Source organism: Saccopteryx leptura, chromosome 3, assembly GCF_036850995.1.
Source record: "Saccopteryx leptura isolate mSacLep1 chromosome 3, mSacLep1_pri_phased_curated, whole genome shotgun sequence".
NCBI classification, from domain to species: domain Eukaryota; kingdom Metazoa; phylum Chordata; class Mammalia; order Chiroptera; family Emballonuridae; genus Saccopteryx; species Saccopteryx leptura.
The window spans coordinates 71,759,374-71,787,370 of NC_089505.1; the positions used below are offsets into that span (position 1 = coordinate 71,759,374).

The 27,997-nt window shown below is 41.2% G+C and overlaps 1 protein-coding gene and 1 pseudogene across 2 annotated transcripts in view; one reads left to right on the forward strand and one right to left on the reverse strand.

The window, feature by feature from the left end:
* LOC136399241 (zinc finger protein 615-like) overlaps positions 1-25,412 on the forward strand; it is a 36,114-nt gene extending 10,702 nt beyond the window's left edge. Inside the window, exons 2-6 of one of the 2 annotated variants that reach the window (XM_066374240.1) lie at positions 13,751-13,945; positions 14,815-14,941; positions 15,232-15,327; positions 21,562-23,344; positions 24,330-25,412. In XM_066374240.1, coding sequence (XP_066230337.1) covers positions 13,931-13,945; positions 14,815-14,941; positions 15,232-15,327; positions 21,562-23,336 — 2,013 coding nt within the window. In that variant the 5' untranslated portion in view covers positions 13,751-13,930 and the 3' untranslated portion in view covers positions 23,337-23,344; positions 24,330-25,412. Of the gene's footprint in view, positions 1-13,750; positions 13,946-14,814; positions 14,942-15,231; positions 15,328-21,561; positions 23,865-24,329 lie in introns of those variants that run through there. The other variant, XM_066374239.1, reaches the window with a different exon arrangement.
* Positions 853-1,390, reverse strand: LOC136399284 (ubiquitin-conjugating enzyme E2 C pseudogene; annotated as a pseudogene).
* Positions 25,413-27,997: the final 2,585 nt, after the last annotated feature.

The window sequence follows — 27,997 nt, forward strand, 5'->3', positions numbered from 1 at the left end:
CTGTGCACAGGCATGTTTTACGCTGCTTTGGCTGGTCTGTCTATTGTACTGTCTGAATTATACTGACTTGAAGCTCTCATTAACCGATAGAGAATTTCTTTCAAATTTTAAGAATGAAAATAGATACCAGTTTAGGATTTTCATTGGCATTTCACTGGGTTTATATATATATATATTGGAGACATGACATATTTACTTATTTATTTATTTAGACAGAGTGCAGAAGATAGAGAATCATCAACTTGTTTCACTCAGTTGTACACCCAGTGATTGCTTCTCATATGTTACCTGTTTCTCCTGGGGCTCTTCTGGTGACCTAATGATGAAGCTAGTACTTCCAGAACTGAACCGGCGACAGGACTGCTCCAGGGAGTCACTCTATCCACTGAACCACCAGCCAGGGTGTAGACATGACATCTTTACAATGCTTTCATTTAGGAATAATGTTCACAGTCAAGCTTTCCATTTATGTCAGTCTGTTAACATTTCCCTCCAGCCCTTCCTGGCTAGCTCGGTGAGTTAGAGACCAACTAGAAGCACAGAGATTGCTGGATCAATCTCCGGTTGGGACACATACAGGAACAGATCAACGTTCCTGTCTTTCTCTTTCTGTTTCTCTCTGCTAAAATCCATAAATAACAATTTAAAATATATTCTTATTTCTTTTTTTTAAAACCCAAAATATATTCATTTAATATAGTCACCACAGAATCTCAACCAGAGACTTAATTAAAAAACAAAACAAATATATATCACAGCTGAAGATACAGAGTCCTATACAGAAATCAAGGCAAGGTCAGACCATCTAAGGAAAAAATAAAAAGCCCAAGGACAGAGACAGGACAGCCCAGGTCAGGGATCTTGGCAGGAGACCTGTTTTGCGTAGGTCTCTTGCAGGTACTTCTTAAAGGCTGCGGGGCTTTTCCAGAGCTGGACAGCATGTGTGTTCAGTGGACTGTCAGGGTTGGGTTCTCCTAGCAGGCTCTGGATGGAAAACGGGATGGTCCTCACGTCATATAGGGCAGACCACTTGTCCTTAGGATATCCAAGCAGAAGTTACCCTGGGTGTCCACATTGGGGTGGTAGCAGGGCATGAGAAACTTCACTGTAGGCACGCTGTATGGGTAGCCCCTGGGGAACGCTAGAAAGAGCTTATACCTCAAGTCTTCATATACTGTGCCAGCTGCTCCAAGGATGGTGCCCACCCATTTGAAAGGTGGTCTGATTCTGGGAAGGCAGAAATTCCTTTGTCTCCAGACATCATGAGGGTCATCACTTCCTGCTGTGACCTCTTGTCCACGGGGCCCTGGGCAGCTCCCCCACTGGGCTGGGCTCCTTTATGAGCTGCAGCAACACTGGCAGTGGCTGGGTTGCGGTTCTGTGAGGCCATCCGAGCAGCGCTGACAGGAACACAGACTCTGAGAGCACGATTCTAACTGCGTGTATTTTTGTTTTTTACTAAAAAATGATTTTAAAAATTATTTTTTGTGATAGAGACAGAGAGAGACAGAAAGTGGGCAAGATAGGGACAGACTGGATGCGAGAGAGATGAGAAGCATCAATTCGTTGTTGTGGCACCTTAGTTTCTCAGTGATTGCTTTCTCATATGTGCCTTGACCAGGGGGCTACAGCAGAGTGAGTGACCCCTTGCTCAATCCAGTGACCTCAGTCTCAAGCTGGTGAGCCTTGCTCAAACCAGATGACCTTGCGCTCAAACTGGCAACCTTGGGGTTTTGAATTTGGGTCCCCTGCGTCCCAGTCTGACGCTATATGCACTGCGCCACTGCTGGTCGGGCTGATTTTAAAATTTTCTAAATTTTATTTATTGAGAGTGTTGGCCAAGAATGTGGAAGTTCCAGGTTTGATTCCAGGCCAGGCACACAGGACAAGCATGCATCAGCTTCTGCACCCTCTCCCCTCTCCTCTCTCTTGTTCTCTCTCTTCCTCTCCCACAGCCAATTCTCCATTGGAAAAAAGTGGGCCCAGTTGTTGAGGATGGCTCCATGGCCTCCGTCTTGGGTGCTAGAATGGTTCTGGTTGCAATGAACCAATGCTCCAGGTGGGCAGAGCATCACCCCTTAGGGCAGGGGTCCGCAAACTATGGCCTGCGGCCCCCTGAGGCCATTTATCTGGCCCCTGCCGCACTTCCGAAAGGGGCACCTCTTTCATTGGTGGTCAGTGAGAGGAGCATAGTTCTCATTGAAATACTGGTCAGTTTGTTGATTTAAATTTACTCGTTCTTTATTTTAAATATTGGATTTGTTCCTGTTTTGTTTTTTTACTTTAAAATAAGATATGTGCAGTGTGCATAGGGATTTGTTCATAGTTTTTTTTATAGTCCGGCCCTCCAATGGTCTGATGGATAGTGAACTGGCCCCCTGTGTAAAAAGTTTGGGGACCCCTGCCTTAGTGGGAATGCCGGGTGAATCCCGGTTGGGTGCATGCGGGAGTCTTTCCCTCTGCCTCCCCACTTCTCAGAGGAAAAAAAATTTTTTTCCTATTAATAGTGATAGCAAGGGAAATAGAGATAAAACAAACATACATTATTTTGTTGTTCCACTTATTTATGCATTCTTTGGTTGCTTGTATATGCTCTGACCAAGAAAGAAACCCACAAACTTGTCTTCTCTGCATGGTGCTCTAGCCAACTTAGCTAACTGGCCAGGGCTTGGATGAGTATTTCAAATTTTTTTCCAGCCTAAAATGACTATAGCACAGTGCATAGAGTGTCAGTCTGGGAAGCAGAGGATCCAGATTTGAGACCCCGATGGTGCCAGGTTGACCTCGGGCTCATCTGGTTTGAGCCCAAGGTCACTGGCTTGAGAAAGTGGTTACTTGGTCTGCTGTAGCCCCCCAGTCAAGACACATGTGAGAAAGCAATCAACGACCAACTAAGGTGTTACACAAAGAATTGATGCTTCTCATCTCTCTCCCTTCCTGTCTGTCTGCCTCTCTCTGACACTCTTGTCTCTGTGACAAAAGATATTTCCATTGATTTGAGAGACAGAGGAAGGGAAAGATAGAGCAGAAGAGAGAGAAGTATTTCGTCATTGTTCCACTTAGTTGTTCCATTTTAGTTGTGCACTCATTGCTAGCTTCTCTTATATACCCTCAGTGATGGAATAATGCTATATCCGCATAGCCACCCGACCAGGCCTTAACGTAATTTTAAATTATATTTTCTTTTCTGTAATCATGGGAATTGTGTACTTCAACACAACTGTTAGTTTTCATCTTTAATTTTCTGCTCTGAGAACTCTGGCTAATTTGGGTTCAGGAAGATTGTTTCTCGTATGCTTTTATAAGTTTTATACTTTCTCATATTATACTTAAAACTATGATCTATTCTGACTTAGTTCTTCTTTATGACTAGAGTTAAGGGTCTTAATTTATTTCCTTGCCACTAGGTATACAATGATCCCAGCATCTTCTGATGAAAGACTTATCCCATTGGTTTATCCTGGGACTTTGGTGAAAAAGTAATTGATGGTAATATATTTGGATTCTCAATTCTGGTGGTGCCTTTCTCATTGCTGCAGAGAAATGGAGCCCCACTTTACTGGCTTTGCCCTCAGTGGCTTTCTTCAAGATCTGGTACCAGTGACAACTTTAGATCGTCTAGGCCACTCTTCCTCTCTGGTGGGTGATGACCAGCCTCACTCAGTACCCATTTCTCCAAGTCTTTTTCTGGTCTTAAAAATATTATGAAAACTTTTGCAAGCAGTTCCAGGTTGGTGTTCCTTTACAAGATGTATGACCTCTTCACTGTAGAGTATCATTCTCTGCTGTTACACCAATTCTAATCTCTTGACCATTTCAAAAATTTTAAAAGAACTCACTTTTTAAAAATACAAACTTTAAAAAAACTGCTGTGTCCATGTGCTATTTCTGCTGAACCACCGAACAAAACTTAGCTTGCTTCTTCGGTTTCCTCTGGAAGCTACAATCTCTGAAAATACCCTCGCTTTCCACTCCAGATATAATGCCCCAAAAAAGGATAATCTGAGGACCTTCCCACCTTTCAGCCAACCCAGGGTACAGGCTGCAACTTTGTTGCTTTTCTTACATAGGGCTTTAGGTTTCCCTACATGGCGGTCCCCAATGAGGCTTTGGGGAGCGAGGGAGCGCTGACGTATCACCTTCGAAGGGAGTATGGGAAATCGCCTGTGTTACTTCTAACACTTTAGATCCTCGTCGGCCACCGTAACAGGGTTATATCTCTTGATGCTTTCAGGCGCCAAATCAGTTTGCGGAAGTATAAAGTTTATATTCCTAGCAGGCTGAAGAAAATTAGGTTAGTGTGCTCTTGTCCTTTGAAGTTTTCCGAATTGTTTTCGTTGATGGGAGGTTTGTCTCTCACATCACACAGTAGAAGTGGTGCAGTGGGGACCCCTGGAATTATGGTGGTTGGAGGAGTCGTGTGGAAGTAGTTCCAAGGCATTTCTGAGGAAGCAGGTGACTGCCTGTGGTTTGGGTGCTGTTGGGCAAATAAGCTTTACAAATGTTTTTTTTTAAATTTATTTATTAAATTTAATGCAGTGACATTGATAAATCAGGGTACATATGTTGAAAGAAAACATATCTAGATTATTTTGACATGTGATTGTGCTGTGTACCCCTCCCCCAAAGTTAAATTGACTTCTGTCAACTTCTATCTGGTTTTCTTGTGCCCCTCCCCTCCCCAAACCCCTCTCCCCTTCGCCCCCTCCGCTTTCCCCCCACCCCCCATCCCTGTTGCCATCACATTCTTGTTCATGTCTCTGAGTCTCATTTTTATGTCCCTTCTATGTATGGATTCATATAGTTCTTAGTTTTTTTCTGATTTACTTATTTCACTCCGTATAATGTTATCAAGGTCCATCCATGTTATTGTAAATGATCCGATGTCATCATTTCTTATGGCTGAGTAGTATTCTATAGTATATATGTACCTAAAGCTTTTTAATCCACTCATCCTCTGATGGACACTTGGGCTGTTTCCAGATCTTTGCTATTGTGAACAATGCTGCCACAAACATGGGGGTGCATTTCTCCTTTTGGAGCCATTCTATGGTGTCCCTGGGGTATATTCCTAAAAGTGGGATAGCTGGGTCAAAAGGCAGTTCGATTTTCAGTTTTTTGAGGAATCTCCATACTGTTTTCCACAGTGGCTGTACCAGTCTGCATTCCCACCAGCACTGCAGGAGGGTTCCCTTTTCTCCACATCCTTGCCAGCACTTATTCTGTGTTGTTTTGTTGATGAGCGCCATTCTGACCTGTGTGAGCTGATATCTCATTGTGGTTTTAATTTGCATTTCTCTAATGATTAGTGATGTTGAGCATTTTTTCATATGCCTATTGGTCATCTGTTTGTCCTCTTTGGAGAAGTGTCTGTTCATCTCTTTTGCCCATTTTTGGATTGGATTGTTTGTCTTCCTGGTGTTGAGATTTACAAGTTCTTTATAAATTTTGGTTATTAACCTCTTATCAGACATATTGTCAAATATGTTCTCCCATTGTGTAGTTTGTCTTTTTATTCTGTTCTTGTTGTCTTTAGCTGTGCAAAAGCTTTTTAGTTTGATATAGTCCCATTTGTTTATCCTCTCTTTTATTTCACTTCCCTGTGGAAATAAATCAGCAAATATATTGCTCCGAGAGATGTCGGAGAGCTTACTGCCTATGTTTTCTTCTAAGATGCTTATGGTTTCACGGCCTACATTTAAAAGTCTTTTATCCATTTTGAGTTTATTTTTGTGAGTGGTGTAAGCTGGTGATCTAGTTTCATTTTTTTGCAGGTAGCTGTCCAATTTTCCCAACACCATTTGTTAAAGAGGCTGTCTTTACTCCATTGTATTTCCTTACCTCCTTTGTCAAATATCAGTTGTTTATAGAACTTTGGGTTTATTTCTGGGTTTTCTGTTCTGTTCCATTGATCTATATGCCTGTTCTTATGCCAGTACCAGGCTGTTTTGAGTACAATGGCCTTGTAGTATAACTTGATATCAGGAAGTGTGATACCTCCCACTTTATTCTTTTTTAAGATTGCTGAGGCTATTCGTGTTCTCTTTTGGTTCCATATAAATTTTTGGAATATGTGATCTATATCTTTGAAGTATGTCATTGGTATTTTAATTGGTATTGCATTGAATTTATAGATTGCTTTCGGTAAAATAGACATTTTAATGATGTTTATTCTTCCTAACCATGAGCATGACAGTATATGCTTCCACTTGTTTGTATCTTCCTTGATTTCTTTTATCAATGTTTTGTAATTTTCCGAGTACAAGTCTTTAGTCTCCTTGGTTAAGTTTACTCCTAGGTACTTTATTTTTTTGGTTGTAATTGTGAAGGGGATTGTTTCCTTAACTTCTCTTTCTGACTGTTCATTGTTGGTGTATAAAAATGCCTCTGATTTCTGAGTATTGATTTTATATCCTGCCACTTTGCTGAATTCATTTATCAGGTCCAGTAGCTTTTTGACTGAGACTTTAGGATTTTCTATAAACAATATCATATCATCTGCAAATAATTGCCGGGGTCCAGCCCCCGGGGGGAATGTAGAGGTCCCACAGAAAGACACGGAGTCGGCACGAATCGAGTGAGAGAACCGAATTCTTTTCTTTCTCTTTATTCTCTCGTTAGCATTTACTGCCAGGCATCTCTGCCAAATGCTAGCCTAGCTTTTTTTTTATGCACACACACTAAGTTACAATCACATGGTATTTTTTTTTCGCTATGGTTACATATTTCCAGATAACAGTTAATTCATATCTATAAGCTACAAATCAGGTGGTAAGTTATTCAAAGTACAGTTATACAATAACTTGAATAGCAATAACAATATTGGTACAAACTTCTAAAAGATTAGTACTAATTAATAACTCTACCTTACTGTTGTTGTGAGTCAAGGGCGCAGAGAGAGATAGCAGACGAAATTATCAAGGATTAGCAAAGGACCACCGCTTGCTCAGGCAAATGGTCCTGAGTTCATGCAGTGTCCTAATTTTTCTCACAAGACTTCAAAAGTTTTGCTTATTAAGAAATTGGCCTAGCCCTGGCCGGTTGGCTCAGCGGTACAGCGTCGGCCTGGCGTGCGGGGGACCCGGGTTCGATTCCCGGCCAGGGCACATAGGAGAAGCGCCCATTTGCTTCTCCACCCCCCCTCCTTCCTCTCTGTCTCTCTCTTCCCCTCCCGCAGCCAAGGCTCCATTGGAGCAGGGATGGCCCGGGCGCTGGGGATGGCTCCTTGGCCTCTGCCCCAGGTGCTAGAGTGGCTCTGGTCGCGATAGAGCGATGCCCCGGAGGGGAGGAGCATCGCCCCCTGGTGGGCAGAGCGTCGCCCCCTGGTGGGCGTGCTGGGTGGATCCCGGTCGGGCGCATGCGGGAGTCTGTCTGACTGTCTCTCCCCGTGTCCAGCTTCAGAAAAATACAAAAAGAAAAAAGAAATTTGCCTATCATGAAGAGTAACTTTTGCTTAAAGATATATAGAGTGCACCTGCAAGATAGCTTAGTAGCAACATAATATCAGAAGGCATTAATTGCTATTGCTGCTATGGATTCCACCACATTCCTCTCCTTATTCTTGGAAAATACAAAAATCTCATGAGAATGTTTTACTGAGAATAGCCCAACAACTGCCTTCTGTCACAAAACAAGTCTTTTAAGAAAACATTCTTTACTTGCCAACTATGCTGCCATCCAAGGCCACACAACGGGCCACTCCACTCCACCTTACCTAAGATTCTAATGTCTAGTTAAACTTTATTCATTTACTATATTCATACACTAGTTAAGTTCTAACTTTACTCTTTCTAACATGATTAATAAGAAGAAATTCTCCTACGAACTTAACCCTTTATGACGGATATCATGGCCAGCCCCTTAAGTTTATGAGCCCAGTTCAAGGGGCTTACAGGCTTTTTTGTGGAACTTACACCTTCTGTCTCATTTCCAAAGAAATTACTATGAATCTACAGGGAAAGCACGGTACTATTATCTCTGTGCCATAAATAATAGCACTCACCCAGAAAAGCGGGGACATAAGGCCTAATTAATTCAAAAGGTCAAAGGGGGAAGTATCGTTGTGCCTTTCCTTTGCGGTGACTTTGTCAACCCGCAGCCATTGGTCTTCACTGCGGTGATTCTATCAACCAGCAGTCATTGGTCTTCTTTTGCTGTGACTTTGTCAATTAGCAGTTGTGGATCTTCTCCTGCTGTGACCTAGTTAGCCAGCATTAGTGGATCGGCTCCTGACAAATAATGATAGTTTTACTTCTTTTCCAACTTGAATGCCTTTTATTTCTTCTTCTTGTCTGATTGCTGTGGCTAGGACTTCCAGGACTATGTTAAATAAGAGTGGTGAAAGGGGGCACCCCTGCCTTATTCCTGATCTTAAGGGGATTGCTTTTAATTTTTGCCCATTGAGTATAATGTTGGCTGTGGGTTTGTCATAGATGGCTTTTATCATGTTGAGGTATGTTCCCTGTATTCCCACTTTGCTGAGAGTTTTGATCATGAATGGGTGCTGGATTTTATCAAATGCTTTTTCTACATCTATTGAAATTATCATATGGTTTTTCTCCTTCTTTTTGTTTATGTGATGAATCACATTGATTGATTTATGAATATTGTACTATCCTTGCCTCCCCAGAATAAATCCCACTTGATCATGGTGTATGATTTTTTCCATATATTGTTGGATCCGGTTTGCTAATATATATATATATATATATTTTTGTATTTTTCTGAAGCTGGAAATGGGGAGAGACAGTCAGACAGACTCCCGCATGCGCCCGAACGGGATCCACCCGGCACGCACACCAGGGGCAACGCTCTGCCCACCAGGAGGCAATGCTCTGCCCCTCCGGGGCGTCGCTCTGCCGCGACCAGAGCCACTCCAGCGCCTGGGGCAGAGGCCAAGGAGCCATCCCCAGCGCCCGGGCCATCCCTGCTCCAATGGAGCCTTGGCTGCGGGAGGGGAAGAGAGAGACAGAGAGGAAAGTGCGGCGGAGGGGTGGAGAAGCAAATGGGCGCTTCTCCTGTGTGCCCTGGCCGGGAATCGAACCCGGGTCCTCCGCACGCTAGGCCGACGCTCTACCGCTGAGCCAACCGGCCAGGGCCTTGTTGGGAGTTTTTTGATAACTGCTTCGATCTCATTTGTTGTAATCGATCTGTTTAGGTTTTCTGGTTCTTCCAGATTGATTTTTGGAAGATTGTATGTTTCACGGAATTTGTCCATTTCATCTAGGTTGTCTAGTTTTTTGGCATACAGTTCTTCATAGTATTTTCTTGCAATATTTTGTATTTCTGTTGTGTCAGTTGTTATTTCTCCCCTCTCATTTCTAATTTTATTTATTTGAGTCCTCTCTCTCTTTTTCTTGGTGAGTCTAGTTAAAGGTTCATCAATCTTGTTTACCTTTTCAAAGAACCAGCTCCTAGTTTCGTTGATCCTGTGTATTGTTTCTTTAGCCTCTATGTCATTTATTTCTGCTCTGATCTTTATTATTTCCTTCCTTCTACTACATTTGGGCTTTACTTGCTGTTTTTTTTCCTAATTCTTTTAGATGCAGGGTTAAGTTGTTTATGTGAGCTTTTTCTAGCTTCTTAAAGTGTGCCTGTAGTGCTATGAACTTCCCTCTCAGTACTGCTTTTGCTCTGTCCCATAAATTTTGTGTTGTTGTATGCTCATTGTCATTCGTTTCTAGGAATTTTTTTATTTCTTCTTTGATCTCATTCTTAATCCTTTCATTATTTAACAACCTGCTATTTAGTTTCCATGTGTTTGAGAATTTTTGAGCTTTTCTGTTGTGGTTCATTTCTTGTTTCATGCCACTGTGATCGGAGAAAGTGCTTGATATGATTTCAGGCTTCTTAAATTCGTTGAGAGCACTTTTGTGCCCTAACGTGTGGTCTATCCTTGAGAATGTACCATGAGCACTTGAAAAGAATGTATATTCTGCTGCTTTAGGGTTAAAGGTTCTGAAGATATCTTTTAAATCGAGTTGATCTAGTGTTTCCTGTACGTCTGCTGTTTCTTTGTTAATTTTCTTTCTTGAGGATCTATCTAGTGATGTTAGTGGGGTATTGAAATCCCCTACTATTATAGTATTGCTGTTGATCTCGCTCTTTAAATCCATCAAAATCTGCTTTATATATTTGGGTGCTCCTATATTAGGTGCATAGATATTTATAATAGTTATATCGTCCCGTTGGATTGCTTTCCTTATCATTATGTAGTGGCCTTCTTTATCTCTTACTATATCCTTTGTTTTAAAGTCCAATTTGTCTGATATAAGTATTGCTATCCCAGATTTTTTTTAATTTTCATTTGCATGAAATGTTTTTTTCCATCCTTTTACCTTCAAGCTATGTGTATCTTTTGTTCTAAGGTGTGTGTCTTGTAGACAGCACATGTATGGGTCCTGTTTTCTTATCAACGCAGCTACCCTATATCTTTTGATTGGATCATTTAATCCATTTACGTTTAAGGTCTAACCAACCGAGCTATCCCGACCAGTGATATAGTATTGTTTAAAGACAAAAAAAGTATATTTAATGTGGTTTATTTCTGCTATTAATTTCTTTTTTGTGTGAAACAGAGATAGAGAGAAGGAAAGATAGAAGAGACAGGAAGAGAGATGAGAAGCATCCATCCTTTGTTGTGGCACCTTAGTTGTTCATTGACTGCTTTCTTATGTGCCTTCACTGTGGGGCTACATCAGAGGGAGTGACCCTTTGCTCAATCATGCAACCTTGGTCTAAAGCCATCGAATTGCAACTTCAATCTAGCGACCTTTGGGCACAAGTTAGAAACCATGGTGTCATATTTATGAATCCACATGCAACCTAGCAACCCTGTGCTGAAGCTACTGACCTTGGAGTTTCAAACTTGGGTTCTCTGTGTCCTAGTCCGACACTATCCACTGAGCCATGGCCTGGTCTGGTGTCCTTAGTTCTTCATATACATTGTTTGCCTAAGATTCCTGTCTCTCCTTCTCACTATTAGTTATATACAGTGTGTCCGTAAAGTCATGGTGCACTTTTGACCAGTCACAGGAAAGCAAAAAAAGACGACAGAAATGTGAAATCTGCACCAAATTAAAGGAAAACTCCCAGTTTCATACCTATTCAGTGCAGTTCTATGTGGGCTCACGCAAAGATTTTTTAGGGCTCCTTAGGTAGCTAGCCTATATAGCCTCTACAGACTCATCACTGACTGATGGCCTACCAGAACGGGGTTTCTCCACCAAACTTCCGGTTTCCTTCAACTGCTTTTCCCACTGAGTAATGTTATTCTTATGTGGTGGCACTTTGTTATAAACGCGCCGATATTCACGTTGCACTTTATTTATGGATTTGAATTTAGCGAGCCACAGAACACACTGAACTTTCCTGTGTATGGTCCACATCTCGACTGGCATGGCCGTGGTCACCACTGTATACATGGTGCTACATCATCATCTGTGCATGCGCACATGCTGCCACATCATCCTACAGAAACTGGGACGGGTTTTCTTTTATTTGGTGCAGATTTTACATTTCTGTCGTCTTTTGTTGCTTTCCTTTGAACAGTCAAAAGTGCACCATGACTTTACAGACACACTGTATATATGTTTTGGTGTTTTCAAGTGAAAAGCTTTTGTTATAGTTGATTTCTTTCATTGGGTTGATAATGTTATATATAGGTTAGCCAGTATTGAAGCTGTATTTACACATATTGTATATGTATATATGTCCTGATGACATACTATATATCTGAAACAACATATATTTATATTGTATGTATGACTATGGTATGTATAAAATATGATATATTTTTGTATCAGAACAACAAGAAACAGATGTTGATCCACACAAGTAGCCAAATTAAGGAATCTTTATTTTGAAGCCAGCAACCGCACAGAGACCTAAGTCAGTCAAATTACGCAACCCAGAATTCAGTTGGAAGTCACCTTTTAAGACAAACTTAAACACTGATCAGGGAATAAGGAATAGGGGAAGCCTAGCAGTAAAACAAAGCCTGGAACAAGCTCATTTACAGTGCTGATCTATAGGATTAATTCAGGGACAAACATTCTGGAAACCCCTGCATTCTCTTGATGGTTGTACGAGCTGTGACCAGAAGTGAAACCCACAGCCCTGGCTTTTCTGCACAGTGCTCTGACACACTTAGTTATCCAGGTAGCTTTGGATGAGGTTTTTAAAATTTTTTCCATTGATTTGAGAGAAGCATCTTGTCATTGTTCCACTTAGTCTTTTCATTTTAGTTGTGCACTCATTCATTGCTTGTCCTTCCGATATGGCAAGGTTGTGGGTTTGATCCTCGCTCAGGGCACATACTGGAGTCAAATAATGAATGCATAAATGGGTGTAACATCAGATCTGTGGTTCTTTCTCTTCAATATCTCTCTTTCTCTCTGTCCCCCTCCCCCAAATGTATCTATAAAATATTAGGCTCAGACCTGTGGTGGCACAGTGGATAAAGCATCAACCTGGAACGCTGAGGTCGCTGGTTCAAAAGCCTGGGTTTGCCCAGTCAAGGCACGTATGGAATATAATGCTCTCTGCCCCACCTCTCCCTTCTCACTCTCTCTCACTCTCTTTGTCTCTATTCTATAAAATGATTAAGTAAATAAACAAATAATTTAAAATATTTTTTAAAAAAAAATCAGTCTCTGGCAGATAAGCTAAATTGGTTAAGAGTTTTGTTATGAAATGACTAAATTACAGAATCAATCCTATGCCAGGGTACACACAGAAAGCCAACACTGAGTTCATGACTGAATAAAAAACACGTAAAATCTTCTCTCCCCCTTCTTTTTCTCTCCCTTTCTCTGTCTGTCTCTAAAGAAGAAAGCCCTGGCCAGAGAGCTCGATTGGTTGGAGCATCATCCTGGAGCGTAAAGATTGCCGGTTTGATGCCCCAGTCAGGGCACATCCAGGAGCTGCTCTATGTTCTTGTCTCTGCCCTCCTGGCTTTCTCAAAAAAAAAAAATAATAATAAAAGAAAAAAAACACTGATGATGTGCCTAGTGCATTATTTTCTCCCTGAAATGAGTGCAGTTACGGGGTTTCAAAATCGTTTGAAGAGGAATCCAAGCACATGTGGTTTAAGGAAAACAGTGCCCAGATCCCCTCCTTCCATGTGGTCAGCTTTGTATGAGTTATTTTCCTGAGACTCCCTGGCCCCTGAGGATGGTGCAGGGCTGGCTGTCATAGTCCGGGTCTCGGTTGACAGTCACTACACTTAAACTCCACAGCAGGGGTCCCCAAACTTTTTACACAGGGGGCCAGTTCACTGTCCCTCAGACCGTTGGAGGGCCGGACTACAAAAAAAAGTATGAACAAATCCCTATGCACACTGCACATATCTTATTTTAAAGTAAAAAAACAAAACAGGAACAAATCCAATATTTAAAATAAAGAACAAGTAAATTTAAATCAACAAACTGATCAGTATTTCAATGGGAACTATGCTCCTCTCACTGACCACCAATGGAAGAGGTGCCCCTTCCGGAAGTGCGGCGGGGCCCGGATAAATGGCCTCAGAGGGCCGCATGCGGCCCGTGGGCCGTACTTTGGGGACCCCTGCTCCACAGGATAAGGGGGTCCTCCACCACAGTTGCAAGCTGAGGCTTGATTGGCCAGAAGGATAAACTTCAGGGACACGATGCAAAGGGACACTAGCGATACTGTGGTCACTGTGTGAGGGTGAGTGCATCTGGGCCCAGAGGAAATGTACCAGTCACTGAATTTTCTCCTCAATCCACAGGTCCTGACTTCCCGGTGCTATAGCGTCACGAGGAGCAGGAAGACGTTGTAGAATTGGGTGTCAGCATCTCTGGTAACACACCTGAGTGAAGACAGGTTTCTGAGCTGAAATTTAGAGCAGACTGACAACACTCCACACACACCCTCTTTATTTCCAGCTTTTTTCCAACAATAGAAGAAAATGATTCTGTCTCAGGTGACTTTGGCTTTTTTTTTTTTTTTTTTTTTTTTTTTTTGAGAAAGAGTGGGGGGGAGCAAGATAGACAGGAAGGGAGAGAGATGAGAATCATCCACTTGTAGTTGGGACACTTTAGTTGTTCATTGATAACTTCTCATAATTACTTTGTCTATGAGTTGGGCTTAAATCAAGTCAGTTACCTTCTGCTCAAGTCATTAATGTGAAGCTTAAGTCAGGGACTTTTTGCTTTATGCCAGTGACCTTTAGGCTCAATCCAGCAGCCATGGGGTCATTTCGATGATCGTACTCACACGCCAGCAACACCACAGCAAAGCTGGTGAACGATGGTGCTCAAACCAGAGACCTGAGAGTTTCGAACCTGGATCCTCAGGTCTCGGGTTGATGTTCTATCCACTTTGTCACTGCCTGGGTAGGCATTTGTGTTTATTTTAAATTTTCTTCTTCATTATGCATTTATAGAACAGTATGAAAAACTACTTCAGTTAATCTGAGAAATACTGAACTATATCAGTACAATTTATCTTTCACATTGCATAGTCTTGTGATCAGATGAAAGCATAGATGACTAAATGCACAATTGCAGACCACACAGTGGGGCAAAAGTATGTTTGCAGTTGTTCTTATGTGTAAAACAGAGTTTATTCTTGTATGATTGTTTCTGATTGTATTTTTTGTAGACACAAATGTAAACCTACTTTTGCCCCAACTTGTATTTTACTAGGTATGTGATTATTCAGTTTTATAATAAAATAGAACTTCTTTTGCTCTATACATGTATTAGATAAAGTGAAATGGGAGAAAAACTAACATTTCTTTTGCATCATCAGATGCACATCACACCACTAAATAGCACGCTGCTGTTACAGGGATGCCTGACATTTCACGATGTGGCTGTGAACTTCACACGGGAAGAGTGGCGGCTCCTGGACCCCGATCAGAAGGACCTGTTCCGGGACGTGATGTTGGAGATCTTCAGCCACCTGGTGTCATTGGGTGAGGACAGCTCCCCTGTGTGCTCCCCTGAGCACTGAGAAGGTGCTCTGTCAGTGGCTTTTTCCCCCTAAGTTACTTAACTGTTCTGAATAACTACAGTTCTCTGAGAAGAACCTCAGATCCTTCCATTACCTTAGACAAGAAGGTATAACATTCTGCCTCCTGAGACAACAGGCTTTATGTTACAGATGCGAAGCATGTTCCATTCTTAAAATGTAACCTTATTCCTCTGACCCACCCCAGCCCAGTTCAGTAAGTTTAAGTCTTGTGTCATTTTTCCCTCTGAGCAGGGCATCAATCCAGGAAACCCGATGTGCTTTCCAAGTTGGAGCGAGGGGAAGAACCGTGGACAGTAGGGGATGAACCCCAACATCTGCTCTGTCCAGGTGAGTGGGTGACAACTAGCCAGTAAGTCGGGGGGCTGAAAGGCAGGAAGTCATACTCTAGTCAGAGAACACATCAGACCTGTATCATTGGATAAAGAAACCAAACCACCCCTTTACATATGAGAACCGTTTTTATTTCTAGAAATTTAGAGGGAAACACCCCTTTTTTCTCATTGAGTAATGACACCTATTGGTTTCATCTACATCATAGTTTTGTTTGTGTGCTTTTATTCTAGCAATCTCAGATTTTACTCTCTGTCTTGGCCACAGAGTCTCAGCCTGTGTTATCCCCTCCGTTTCTGAGAAATTCCATTTTCTGCGTTTCTTTGGAAAGATAGAATTATGAATTCGTCAGTTTTCTTTCTACTCAGCCTTTGTGCCCTGTTTGGAAATAGTGATTTTCTACCATAAAATCCATCCACACGATGGATGCTGTGATGCCATGAGAGTCTGGTTTTCATTGTGCATTTATGTCGTTCTTCGCCTCCCTTCTCTCCAGCTTTTTTCATACTCAGTTCTCATCACTGTTAAATGTTTCCTCAGTTCCCCTCGTTGAACCTGTATCGGTACTTTGAAATGGACTCCCAGACTGACGTCTCCCCCAGTGTTGTCTAATGTGCGCTTCCTTCCTGTGTATCCTACTCGTTGTTATGACAGCTGACCTCTGACTTCCTATTCTGTGTGAGAGCAAGAATCATCTTCTTTCCATTCTTTGTAAAATTTAGAATTGTGTGCTAGACATTTTAAATTACATCTGCCTTAGCATCACCAATGATGTTTGCTACTTTGTGAGCTCTCTTTTTGTTTTGTTTTACTCATTTATTTTTTTCAATGTAGCTCTCTTCTTAAAGACCTCTATTGCTTCATTTAATGAACAGGAATAGACCTTGTTGCCATGCAGCACGAGTTCCAGCTCAAACTAGTTGTCAACTTACGAGTGCTTCACGTGCGATCCTTCCCAGTTTTCCTAAATCAGATTTTCTTTCTTGGTAGATGTTATCGCTGCCTTTCTTTTTCCAAAGCTTCTGATTTTACATCATATACCTAGTGGTTTTATTTAGATTTAATTCACATACTAATCAGTTTAGCCACTTAAATAAATAGCTAATATGTTTTTAGGTTATTCCTTTAGTCATACAACCATCAGGTAATAATTTTGGAACATTTTATGTGTACACATTTTCATGGTGTTTTTTATACTCATAACTCTGTAGCAGCTTTCAAAATTGTAAAGAGTGAATTCTCTGAGTGTATTCTTGTCTTCCTAGGTTATTTTGTGGTTGGCCGGTTTTCTTAGTGGTAGAGCGTGGCTTTGGTGTGTGGAAGTCCCAGGTTTCATTCTCATTCTGAGCACAGAAAAGAAGTGCCCATCTGCTTCTCCAACCTTCCTTCTCTCCTTCTTCTCTATCTCTCTTTTCCCCTCCGGTAGCCAAAGCTTCATTGTAGCATGTGGGTGCAGGCGCTGAGGACAGCTTCTTGGTCACTGCATCAGGTACTAGAATGGCTTCAGTTGCAATGGAGCAACGCCCCAGATGGGCAGAGCATTGCCTCTTGGTGGGCTTTCCAGGTAGATCTTGGTTGCGCACATGCTGGAGTTTGTCTCTTTGCCTCCCCGATTCTCACTTCAGAAAAGTACAAAAGAAAATAATACAGGTCATTTTGACATCCGAATTTTTCCATTTCTATTTGAATTTTAATATCTGCCTGTCAATTTCTGCAAAACTAACCAGCTAGTGTTTCAACAGTGATTACATTGAGTCTGTCTCATTGGTTAGTACTTTTGTCTACAATATACTCTTCATACTAATCCAGGATTATTACGTGTTCTTTTGTTTTAATTAGGTCTTTGATTTCTTTCAAGAACATTTTCTAAGATTTAGAATAAATCTAATGCCAGGTTCACCAGCACTGCAAAAGTGGGTGGTTTTTATTAAAACATTCTCCATCATGGACCTAGGTCCTCCACGTCCCAGTCTGATGCTCTATTTTCTGCACCACGGCCTTGTCAGGCTAGTCTTTGTTATATTAAACCTATGTGTGATTTTCTTTATTATGCAGAAAATGGAGTTGTTTTCTTGGTTGCATTTATTATTTATTGTTAGGACATTAAAATAATATTACCTTTTCATCAAATTTTGATGACACGATGTGCCAGATAATGAGTCCCAAGTTTTCTGTCGTATAAAATTGCAACTGCTCCCGCACTGACCTTCATGATATGCTGTCATCTAGATGAGAAAGTTTGTCCTCTTCTGAAAGACTCTTTAATGTGTTCCATAACTCTGATTTCCGCCAGCATGCTGTGATTATTCAAGTCTTTAAAACTTGCGTTTTGCCTGACCAGGCAGTTGCACACTGGATAGAGTATCGGAATGAGACTCGAAGCACGCAGGTTTGAGACCTTGAGGTCACCAGCTTGAACACGGGCTCATCTGGTTTAAGCAAAGCTCACCAGCTTGGAACGCAGGTGGGTTTTGATGCCATGTGCAAGGGGTCACTCGGTCTGCTGTAGCCCCCGGTCAAGGCATATATGGGAAAGCAATCAATGAACAACTAAGGTGCTGCAATAAAGAATTGATTTTTCTCATCTCTGGCCCTTCCTATCTATGTGTCAGCATTTATCCCTTTCTCTGACTCTGTGTCTTTGTCAGAAGAAAAACAAAACAAAAGCAACTTGCATTTTGAGCCTGGTCTGTGGTGTCCCACGGGAGAAAGCTCACAGCGGGAACACTATGGTTCCCACGTGGTAAACCACGAGGTTGACTGTTCAAGGCACATGTGCAAGTGGAAGCTTCCTTCTCCTCCCGCTTACCTGTTTCTCCCTCTTCTTTCTAAAATGCATAAAGTCTAAAAATATCAACTTGCGTTCTGCGCCTGACCTGTGGTGGTTCAGTGGATAGGGCAGTGATGGAGAATGCAGAGCTTGCCAGTTGGAAGCACTGGGCTTGCAGGGTCAAGGGACATACGGCAAGCAATGAACAACTAAAATGAAGCAACTATTAGTTGATACTTTTTGCCGCACACTAGCTCTCATCTCTCTATGTACTATCAATAAATAAAATCTTTTTTTTTAATTTAATGAGAGAAGTGGAAGCAGAGACAGACTCCTATGTATACCCCAAATGGGGATCTACCCAGGAAGCTCACTAGTTGCAAAGCTCTGCCCACCTGGGGCCCTTGCTCTGTTGCAATCAGAACCATTTTTTAGTGCCTGAGTTGAAGGCCATGGAGCCTTCATCAGCGCCCAGAGCCAAGTTGCTACAGCCGAGCCAGGGGTACAGAAGAGGGATTAGAGAGAGTCAAGTGACAGGTTCAGGTAGATGGGTGGAGAAGCAGATGGGCACTTCTCCTGTGTTCCCTAACCAGGAATGATACAAGAAACATCCACATTTCAGGCTGAGGCTTGACACTGAGTCAACCAGCCAGTATTCTTGTTTATTATTATTATTATTATTATTATTATTATTATTATATCTTTTCCCATATTAGCAGTTGTAAACCTAATTTTTCCCCACCCATATTTTCTGATAACCTCCACAGTTTTGGTTTCCATCGTGTCTTTTACTATCTTTACAGATTGATTGCCTTTTCTTCTTTGCTTAAAGTTTCTTCCACTGGGTAGTTACTAAACTGGGTGCCCTAAAAATTAATTCACTTCTAGTACTATCTACTTAGAACTAGTGTCAGAACCTACCAGTTAAGAGTTCATTTCCACAAGGTTTTCTTCACTTGTGATGTTGATTTGTGTGTCCGGATTATAACCTGTGCTTCTGAGCAGTTGGATAAGTTGGAGGTTCGCATGAATCCTTCCTTGAATTCAATTAATTTCCTAGAGCTGCATACAAAAGTCAGAGAGATACTAATGATTACTCATTTCTTTTAAAGGAGACAGATGAATAAGTATAAGGTCTACCGGAAAGTTCTGTTCATTTTTGGAATAAAACAAAATACAAATTTTTCTTACCATCAATAAACTTTATTAAATAATATAATTGCCATTATTATTAATGATTTCTTGCCAGCATGAGGGCAATTTGTTTATCCCATTTTTGAAAAATGTTTTATCTTTTGATGCAAAAAATTGAACTAGTGCTTGTTTGATATCTTCTTCATTTTTGAATTTTTTGCCCTTCAAAAATTTTGTCAAGAGAAGAACAAGTGATAGTCGGAGGTTGCTAAGTCCGGGAAATATGGTGGATGCGACAGACATGCTTCTGTAGCATTTCTTCCTTGTTAAAATTCATAAAAATTACAGTGGCGTAAATGAACTTTATCAGTAGCCATGGACACACTATCACTTCACACATAAGACTAATGTGAATCAACTTTGTTTTAGTTAATTTGCTATGTCAGTATGTATACATTAAGTGATAAAAATAGAGAGGCACACATGCGCCAAATAAACGTGCTTACATTTCAAAACTTGTGATAGAAATGGACAGAACTTTCCGTTAGTCCTTATATAACAACACGAGGTTGGAAGTATTCCTCATTACAGGCCTTTCTCTGCCCATGGAACTTTCTCTGCCCAAACGAACCATGTACCAGGCACAGGGATATGTTAATTCATCCAAAAGCTGATCAGATATGAATAATGATTTTCATAAGAGTTTCTAGCTCTAGGCCATGTTTTCTTTCCTAGAGGACCGTAGTTGGGCCTGAAGGTAAACCTGCATTCTTTGGTCCTTCTGGTAACTAGGTGCATCCTGAGGCCATGTAGCAACCCTGGTCTTAGTCTGCTCAGTAGCATACATTCAGCCTTTTTTGAAATGTTTTTTTATGCAGAATAAAAGACATTCTTCCCACTTCTAAAATTATGAAGTGCCGCGGACCAGCGCAGCTCCAAATAACGGTGCGGAATTGAGGAAACACACTTGTCAAAACAAAACCGATGGGACCGAGAGGACTCTTCAAACTGCCGGGCAGTATCTGAGTGCCTCACAGCCCCAGTTGGCTTTATTATATAGACCTATGCAGATCAAGGACCCTGATACAAAGTTGCACATCAAAGGCTAAGACAGGAACTTTCCCAAGGCAAAAACAGGATACATTAGTGAAATTTACAAACATCTGAAACAAACAAAGAGTCAGAGGAAGGGCATGTATATTGCTTCCTGCAACCCAAGGAAGGAAGTGGAGTGGGTGCAGATACTCAGCATCAAAGCCAAATATGGAGATAGAGGGGGGAGAACTTAGCCCCCTGCCAAGCCTCGAATCTATAATGGCTTTTTGCCATTAACGGTCCACAACAATGAAGGTTTTACAAATTGAAGTGTCAGGAACAAAATTCACCTTGTCTTCACTAAGCCCAGTACAAAGACCAGTCTCCTAACATTCCGTGTCCTGCAATCTCATTTGTTCTTGTCATACTAGCATACTCTGTATTCTGGTTGCATGCAGGTTTGTTCTTAATTTAGCCTTGGAATCCACATGGCTGCTGGTAGTTGGGCTGGCTCTGTGATATTTTAGGATCCCATGGCTGGTTGTAGAATTTGTGAATGAATGAGGTGGCCACATTTTCCCAGTAAGAGCATAGCCATGGGAAGGCATTTCTTTTCCCAAGTACCATCCTGAGGATATGTTAAAATCCTACAGAAAGTCCCTTCACTAGCATAATCTCAGCAGTTATTGAAAGGAATTGTTTTGGCCCTGCCGGTGACTCAGTGGATAGAGTGTTGGCCCAGCATATTGCATGCTCCAGATTCTATTCCTGGTCAGAACCCACTGGAGAAGTAACCATCTGCTTCTCTTCCCCATCCCCCATCCTTCTTTTCTCTTTCCCTTTCACAGGCAAGGGCTGACTTTGTTCCAGCATGGCACCAGGATTTCAGGATGCCTTGGTTTGTCAGTGTACATTTCCCAAGGGCACTGAAAATAGTTCATTACTTTAGCATTGGATTCACATGGGGTTGTCATATATGATACATCCAGGTCAGAGCACATGCGGGAGTATGCCTTCTCATTTCCCTATGTCTTGCCGTAATAGAAATAACAGAAAAAAATGAAAATGGAACAATTCTTTCAAACAAAATATGCTTCTATCACATAGGAACCTTCAAGAGGTTTACAGGCTCTGTGACTAGAATCTGAATGACTAAGTATATTTCTTGTTTTTACAACCCGTGGGGTATCACTAAAGACTTACTTTATAGAAAGTTGTTTCGTAACAAATTTGAATTTCAAACTAAGATTATGAAAAATTATAGGATGATTTACTGTTCTCTTCTTTCCTAGAAATCCAGAAAGTTAATGTGCCTTTGCAAAGTCCCTTCCAAAGTCCAGGAATTATGAAGAATGGAGAAGAATGCTGTAAAAATGATATGTTTGCAAATATTGTTAATCAAAGGGAAAGCCAGTCCCTATTGAGGAAACAATGCGATATGTTGGAGATGTGTGGAACACCTTTAAAATCAAAATTAACTTTTGGAAACCAAACTAGAAGTTTTAATTTAAAGAACTCTGTTCCCTTGCATGAAGATGGGATATTCATTCCACATCATAACCATGAACTATTCTACACTGAAATTAGGTTGCATCCCAGTACCAAGTCCATCGAAAATAAGTCCAAGGTCATTCAGCAACATGGAATTGACAATGGAGACGAAGCCCTCACACGCACTGAATGTGGGAAAACTTTGGTCACGATTACTCAGCTCACTGATGATCAGAGAGTTCTTAGTGGAGAGAAACCTTATGGATGCCGTCAGTGTGGGAAAGGCTTCCCCAGAAAATTCAGTCAGAAAATTCGTACAGGACTGAATCAGACTGAATACAATATATATAATAAAACCTCCAATAAATCACAATTGAATATACATCAGAAAACTGTGGAAAAGAAACCTTACACATGTTGTGAATGTGGTAAAAATTACATTTATAGGTATCTGCTCAGGAATCATCAGCGAACTCACACAGGAGAGAAGCCGTATGTATGCAGTGAATGTGGGAAAGGCTTTCTAGAGAAGAAGAATCTGATTGTACATGAAAGGTCTCATACGGGAGAGAAGCCATATGTATGCAGTGAGTGCAGGAAAGGCTTTGGAGTGAAGTGCCGACTGATCATACATCAAAGAACTCATACAGGAGAGAAGCCATATGTATGCAGTGAGTGTGGGAAAGGCTTTTCAGGGAAGCGTGAACTGATTATACATCAAAGAACTCATACAGGAGAGAAGCCATATGTATGCAATGAGTGTGGGAAAGGATTTTCAGGGAAGCGTCCACTGATTGTACATCAAAGCAGTCATACTGGAGAAAAGCCATATGTATGCAATGATTGTGGGAAAGGCTTTGTAGTGAAGAGTCAACTGAGTATACATCAAAGAACTCATACCGGAGAGAAGCCATATGTATGCAATGAGTGTGGGAAAGGATTTTCAGGGAAGCATCCACTGATTGCACATCAACGCACTCACACTGGAGAAAAGCCATATGTATGCAGTGATTGTGGGAAAGGCTTTGCAGTGAAGAGTCAACTGAGTATACATCAAAGAACTCATACTGGAGAGAAGCCATATGTATGCAATGAGTGTGGGAAAGGATTTTCAGGAAAGCATCCACTGATTGCACATCAACGCACTCACACTGGAGAAAAGCCATATGTATGCAGTGATTGTGGGAAAGGCTTTGCAGTGAAGAGTCAACTGAGTATACATCAAAGAACTCATACCGGAGAGAAGCCATATTTATGCAATCAATGTGGGAAAGGATTTTCAGGGAAACATCCACTGATTGCACATCAACGCACTCACACTGGAGAGAAGCCATATGTATGCAGTGATTGTGGGAAAGGCTTTGCAGTGAAGAGTCAACTGAGTATACATCAAAGAACTCATACTGGAGAGAAGCCGTATGTATGCAGTGATTGTGGGAAAGGCTTTGCAGTGAAGAGTCAACTGATTATACATCAAAGAACTCATACCGGAGAGAAGCCATATGTATGCAATGAGTGTGGGAAATGCTTTACAGTGAATACGAAACTGAGTAGACATCAAAGGACTCATATGTGAGAGAAGCTGTATGTATGCAGTGAATGTGAAAATGTTTTTCACAAGTGTGATCTAACTGTACATATGTATGCTCATTTGTTAGTGACACCATGAATATGCAATGAGTGTGGGAAAGGCTTCTTCATGAAGAATATTAGTATATGGAACCATAGAAATTATACAAATGCAGTGATTATCATAAAACTTCTCCTTTAAAAGAATTCATTAGATTTAGCCCTGACCGGTTGGCTCAGCGGTAGAGCATCGGGCTTGGCGTGCGGGGGACCCGGGTTCAATTCCCGGCCAGGGCACATAGGAGAAGCGCCCATTTGCTTCTCCACCCCACCCCTCCTTCCTCTCTGTCTCTCTCTTCCCCTCCCACAACCAAGGCGCAATTGGAGCAAAGATGGCCCGGGCGCTGGGGATGGCTCTTTGGCCTCTGCCCGAGGCGCTGGAGTGGCTCTGGTTGCGGCAGAGCGATGCCCCAGAGGGGCAGAGCATTGCCCCCTGGTGGGCAGAGCGTCGCCCCTGGTGGGCGTGCCGGGTGGATCCCGGTCGGGCACATGCGGGAGTCTGTCTGTCTCTCCCCATTTCCAGCTTCAGAAAAATATTCAATACAAAAAAACAAAAAAGAAGATATGTATGATGGCCTGATCAGGTGGAGGTGCTTTGGATACAGCTTGAGCTGGGATGCTCAGAATTTAGTTTTGAAACTCCTAGGTCACCAGCTTGAGTGCAGGCTCACCAGCTTAAGCACAACGTTGCTGGCTTTAATGTGGGATCACACATTTCACTTCATGGTCGCTGGCTTGAAGTCCAAGGCCAGCTTGAGCATTAGATCATAAACATGACCTCAAAAATACTGGTTTAAACCCAGGGTTGCTGCCTTGAGCCAGGAGTCATTAACTCAGCTGGAGCACTCTAGTTAAGGTATATATGAGAAAAGAATTTATAAACAACTGAAATGTCAGAACAATGAGTTGATGCTTCTCATTTCTCCCTTTTTGTTTGTAGATGTGTGTCTGTTTCTGTTTCTAAAAAAGAAAAAGAAGATATGCCTCATGGAACATCAGTGATTTGTCAGAAAAGACTTCATTTACATATACTGAATGGACATTAAATTTTTATTGAGTAAAATTTGTCTCATTATCCATTAGAGAATTCACACAGGAGAGTAATGCTATAAATGTCATGAATGTGGGAAACTATCAGTGCAACATCAAGACTCAATGTTCATCAAAAAACATAAAAGAGAGGCTCTGTGGGTGCAGCAATTGTCAGAAAGCTTTTCTCACTTTTTGTTAAACATAAGAGAATCACAGGACATTGCTTTATGGATGCCTGTTGCCAGTTGTATGCCCTCCATATAGATCTATGCGATGAAGAATAATTGTAAAAACAATAAAAGACGAGTAACTTATAGCAACAAACATGGTTGTATCAGTTCTCATCAGTTACCTCACATAACAATTGACAAGACATTCTGATGCAGTCGGCCTTGATCATATTTTAGAAAATTTAAATAAAATGTGTATTCTGAGAGAAATCCTATGCATGTGACAGACTACGAAACCGTGCAGTTGAATGTAGACTGTCATTGGAGATCATCAGAAATCATGAGTGGATGTTTCTAATTGTGGAAATGAAGGGTCAGAAAGTAAGACCACAAGAAATAATGTCAGTTTACACTGGTGAAATACTTCCATATGGGACTGAATATGGTGAGGTTTAGCACTACCTCATGTTCCTCATCACTTGACATGAAATCCATGCAGATATAATGGAAGACATCGAATTTGGTGGTTTTAGCAAAACCTCAGATAACTTGGAGTAGAGAAGAATTCTTCAATGAAGAAGCATTCTGCCATGAATCTAAACAGATAGTACCCCTTCCAAGCAATTTGGGACAGAACACCTTCAGCCATATTTCTTTCCAAAAAATCTATTTATTTGAGCCAAACTGATTATATTGTATATATGCTGCGAAGCATGATGCCAAATGCTCCAGCATCAACCTCGTTTCTGTTTACCTTGTAACTGAAATAATAAAAGTAAATGGAAGTTTACTCTCAATGTGAGATAACTTTAATGTGTACAACCGTGTTCTGTACCTGTTTCAATATAGAAATATTTTCCTTTTTCTTAATTTAAAATTTATTTTAGAATTCTTGAAGTACTTCAAATTTAATATGTTTATTTCAATAAAAACATATTTTGATTTGTTGACTTTTATAAGTGGCATTGATTGTTGTATAAAATCAACAACTTTAGCTTGACCTCAGGCACAGTGGGTCAAGGATGGACCTGGAATGCTGAGGTCTGAATCCCCAGGATTGCCTTGTCAGGGGACATACGAGAAGCAGCAACTATGAGGTGATTTTTTTTCCCTTGTCTTTTATTTTTGTGAAGTGGGAAGTAGAGAGGCAGAGAGAAAAACTTTTGCATTCACCCTACTGGAATCCACCCAGCATTCCCACCAGGGCAGCAGTGTTCTGCCTATCTGGGGAGATGCCTCATTCCAACAAGCCATTCGAGGGTCTAAGGGAAACGCCTGGGAGCCATCCTCAGTGCCCCGGCCAACTTTGCTTCAATGGAGCCTTATCTGCAGGAGGGGAAGAGAGAGAGAAAAGAGTGGGGGAAAGGTGGATAAGCAGATGGGCTTCTGCTGTGTGCCCTGGCCGGAAATTGAACCCAGGATTTTCAGATATGGGGCCAACGCTCTACAGCTAAGCTAGTTGGGCAGGGTGAATTGACACTTTTTAGTCCTTCCCCATATACTGCGTTCTGTTTCTTTTTTCTGAGATCAATAAAACTTTTAAGAAATATTTCTAAGTAATTTTTGTTATTTCTATTTTTTTAAGTGAGTGAAGGGGAAATAGACTCCCACATTCACCCCATGGGGATCTACCCAGCAACCCCCTTCTGGCGTCAGTGTTCCAATCAACCAAGCTAGCCTCACCACTGGGGATTAAAGCTCGAACCAATCATGTCACTGCCAGGGAGAATGGAAGAGAGGTTGTGTAGTGTTATAACCCTTTGCATGACCTTGGATGGGAACACAGCCAACAAGAAAAGAATGTTTTGCCAGGAGAATTGCTTTGTGACTGAAGGCCGGTCACTGAAACAGGTCTATGTGTCTGAAGGTAGTTGCTGGGCTTTTTCTCAGTAAAACATTCTCATAAGATTTCTGTACTTTCCAAGGTTATCCCTTGAGATAAAAAGAGGAATGTTGTGGGAACCATAGAAGCAATAGCAATTAATGCATTTTGATATTGTTATTAAGCTATCATGCAAGTGTACATGTATCTTTAAGTACAAGTTATGCTTGATGTTATGCCAGTTTCTCAGTAAACAAGCTTTTTGAAGTCTTGTGAGTAAAAATTAGGACACACCGTGAACTCTGGGCCATTTGCTTGTGCGAGTGGTGGTGCTTTGCTAGTCCACAATGATTTCGTCTGCTGATCTCTCTCTCTGCACCCCCGACTTACAACAGTTTTGGGTTAAAATTTTTCTTGTTATTTTCAGAGTAAAAACGTAAATATTACCTTTCCAAGGAGATCAGTTGTAAGAGATTTTGATATCTTCTACCCCTAGTTAAATGTGTGATAAAGACTTCAATTCTGAGGCATCTGTTCCAAAGTGCCCGACCACTCTTTAATGAGGTGAATTTATTACAACCCGAAAGATGGATTAATATCCAAAATACTTCATCAGTACTCCTAAAATAGAGGACATCATTGCGAAAAATGTGACAGAGAAATGGTCACAAAATAGAGAAAAATCTGAGGAAAATTGTGTCTAAATGTAATATTGTGATTTAAATCGTGCAACACATTATGGACGGTAGTGTAAAACCTTATGAAATCAGAGTGGAAACTCTGATTTGGTTGCATATTATACCAATGCTAATTTCTCAGTTTGACAAATATATTATGGTGATATAAAAGGTTCATGTGATGGGAAGCTGAATGAAGGTATATATGAATTTTTTGTAGTAATCCTTAGTCACTTTTATGTAAATATGAAATTTCCCCAAGAGAAATGTTATGACTAGGTTTAAACTATTTGAATTAAATCTCAAAATTGAAAAAAAACTTAGGATATAATTTTATTTTAGCTTCTCATAAACATTTTCATATTTCAAAATGTTTATGGCTAGCTGTATGTAATTAGTACTAAATGGGTATAATAAAATTATGGGTGAACTGGTAGGAAGTTAACTAGAGTCATAAAATGTATGTATTAACAGAAGGTTTACATTAAAGTGGACAGACACTTGGCATTTCTCTCTACCGTGTGCTGGTGCCTTTCCCCACTCTTTCTCAAGGTGTGTGTGTGTGTGTGTGTGTGTGTGTGTGTGCTTAAGCCTCATGGTTCCTTCTTTTGCCTCTGTAACTTCTTTCCTGAAGCCTTTCCTTTGATGGCTCGCTTCAACCTTTGTTTTGTTTTTCTCTAAATAAAGTTTTTTTTGGCCCTGAATTGTCTGCTGTGTCACTTAAGAGCATTGTCCTAAAAAAAGAAGGTTGCAGGTTTTATCCCCAGTCAGGGCAGAGAGGGGAAGTGACCAGAAGATGCACAACTGAGTGTAACAACAAATGCTTCCCTTTCCCCTCTCCGTCTCTCCCTTCCTCTGTCTTTTAAAAAAATCAATGAAAATTGTGTCGTGATAGATATCTTGGTTG